General features: G+C 35.7%; 1 protein-coding gene across 1 annotated transcript in view; it reads right to left on the reverse strand.

Moving 5' to 3' along the window:
- NIPSNAP2 (nipsnap homolog 2) overlaps nucleotides 1-1,603 on the reverse strand; it is a 35,016-nt gene continuing 33,413 nt past the window's right edge. The window contains exon 9 of the mRNA XM_037734183.1: nucleotides 1-1,155. Within this exon, the coding sequence (XP_037590111.1) occupies nucleotides 1,091-1,155 (65 nt within the window). The 3' untranslated portion in view covers nucleotides 1-1,090. The remainder of the gene's footprint in view (nucleotides 1,156-1,603) is intronic.

A 1,603-nucleotide genomic window follows, 5' to 3' on the forward strand; every position in this document is an offset into this window, starting at 1 on the left:
TATGTGAAAATTAAGAGGATTTTATTGACTTTTCTATGTTCTTGGAGAAAATCATTCACATGTAAGTTTGACATTGGATATGAGATTTATTCACACTTTAGATGTACATTCTTAATTGTGGAGCAGACATAATTGTTGATTTCAGCAGGACTTTCACATGATAACAGTCACAAAATTGGCACACTATATTAAAAAATGAAATCAAACAGCTAGACAAAAAGTATGCAGCTTTATGCCAGTTTGAATCAACATGCACCACCCTCATTCATGATCTTGAAGTATCTGCTGTGAGCTTATTAAAATATTAAACAGAGAGTGTCTGAGGTCACAAATGACCATTTACAAAATAAAGCCTCTTTTCCTAGTGCTACTTGTTTTGTTATAGAAAAATATCACAAATAAAAATTAGTGCTATTCAAGGTGTTCATTTCAAAATCACATGTGATACACAAGTTTCAAGCCATTGTTTTTGTCTCTCACATAGAAACATCACAGTACATGATGTGAAACTGATTTACTGATTATATGTACCTTGCCCAGCTTGGGAAACACACTGTCTACTACGTGGACTGATTACAAATGAGAGTGAATTAACACATTTTCAGTTAGTGGCTACACTTTTAAGTTGTTCCTCCTCAGAGACTCAGAAAAACTGCTCGAGAAACATAACAAAATTTGTATTTCTTCCTGATACAAGAAATTTGTCTAAAAATCTGTAATTATAAAGCAGTTTTTTTTTTAAGTAAAGAAAAGGCTAATTTTTTTCATAGTTGGAACCTTATTTTAGAGATGATTCAGATTTCCATCTGGACCCGTTCTGGAGGGTGGGAAGAGCGGCTCAGTGTTACAAGGTACACTGGACAACATGGGGATGTTTCAGAGAGGCCGACAGGGTGCTGCCTCGTCAGTCCAACTGTGATTGTTGCCTTTCTTGTGATTATGTAAATTTTAAAGAAAAGAGGTCTCTCACAAGCTACAGACGGCAGCTTAAACCTCGGTGTTTCTTTTTTCACTTGATAAACAATTAAAATTAATTTATGACAAATACTTGTCACAGAAATGTATGTAGGCACATATAAACTCTACAGCTTTACTGGAGGGGCGAGGTCTTCAGTGGGATCATGATTCTGGATTCCATTTCCTGAATAAGTGGGACTGAAAACAGGATGAGGGTTACTGTGCTTGCTCTTTTCTAAACACATTATGGTAAATGACACTAACAGACAGATAGCTGAGAATGTTCACAGATGCTGCTTGAAAACAAGAGGATATCAGAACATACAGGCCTGATCTCAAGGGCAGAAATACACAAGCGAACCCTGTATCCGCTGGCATCCTACAAGATGCTATTAAAATGACAACATATCCTACCTGGAGATTTATTTTATTTGTGGGAGGTGGGGAAAGTCCGTATTGTGAGGAAAAATAGTGATTTCTCAAACGTTCTTTGGGTAAGCAGCAAAATCACATACAATTGTATAATTTTAACATGTAATTATCTGTTATATAATCTCTTGAACTGAAAGACAAGGTAACACCTACTTTCTAGGACAAATTACTCTTATTTTCTTTCTTGGTAGTATATGGGCTGAAATATACGTTT

The sequence above is a fragment of the Cebus imitator genome, unplaced genomic scaffold, assembly GCF_001604975.1.
Source record: "Cebus imitator isolate Cc_AM_T3 unplaced genomic scaffold, Cebus_imitator-1.0 Scaffold581, whole genome shotgun sequence".
NCBI classification, from domain to species: Eukaryota; Metazoa; Chordata; class Mammalia; order Primates; family Cebidae; genus Cebus; species Cebus imitator.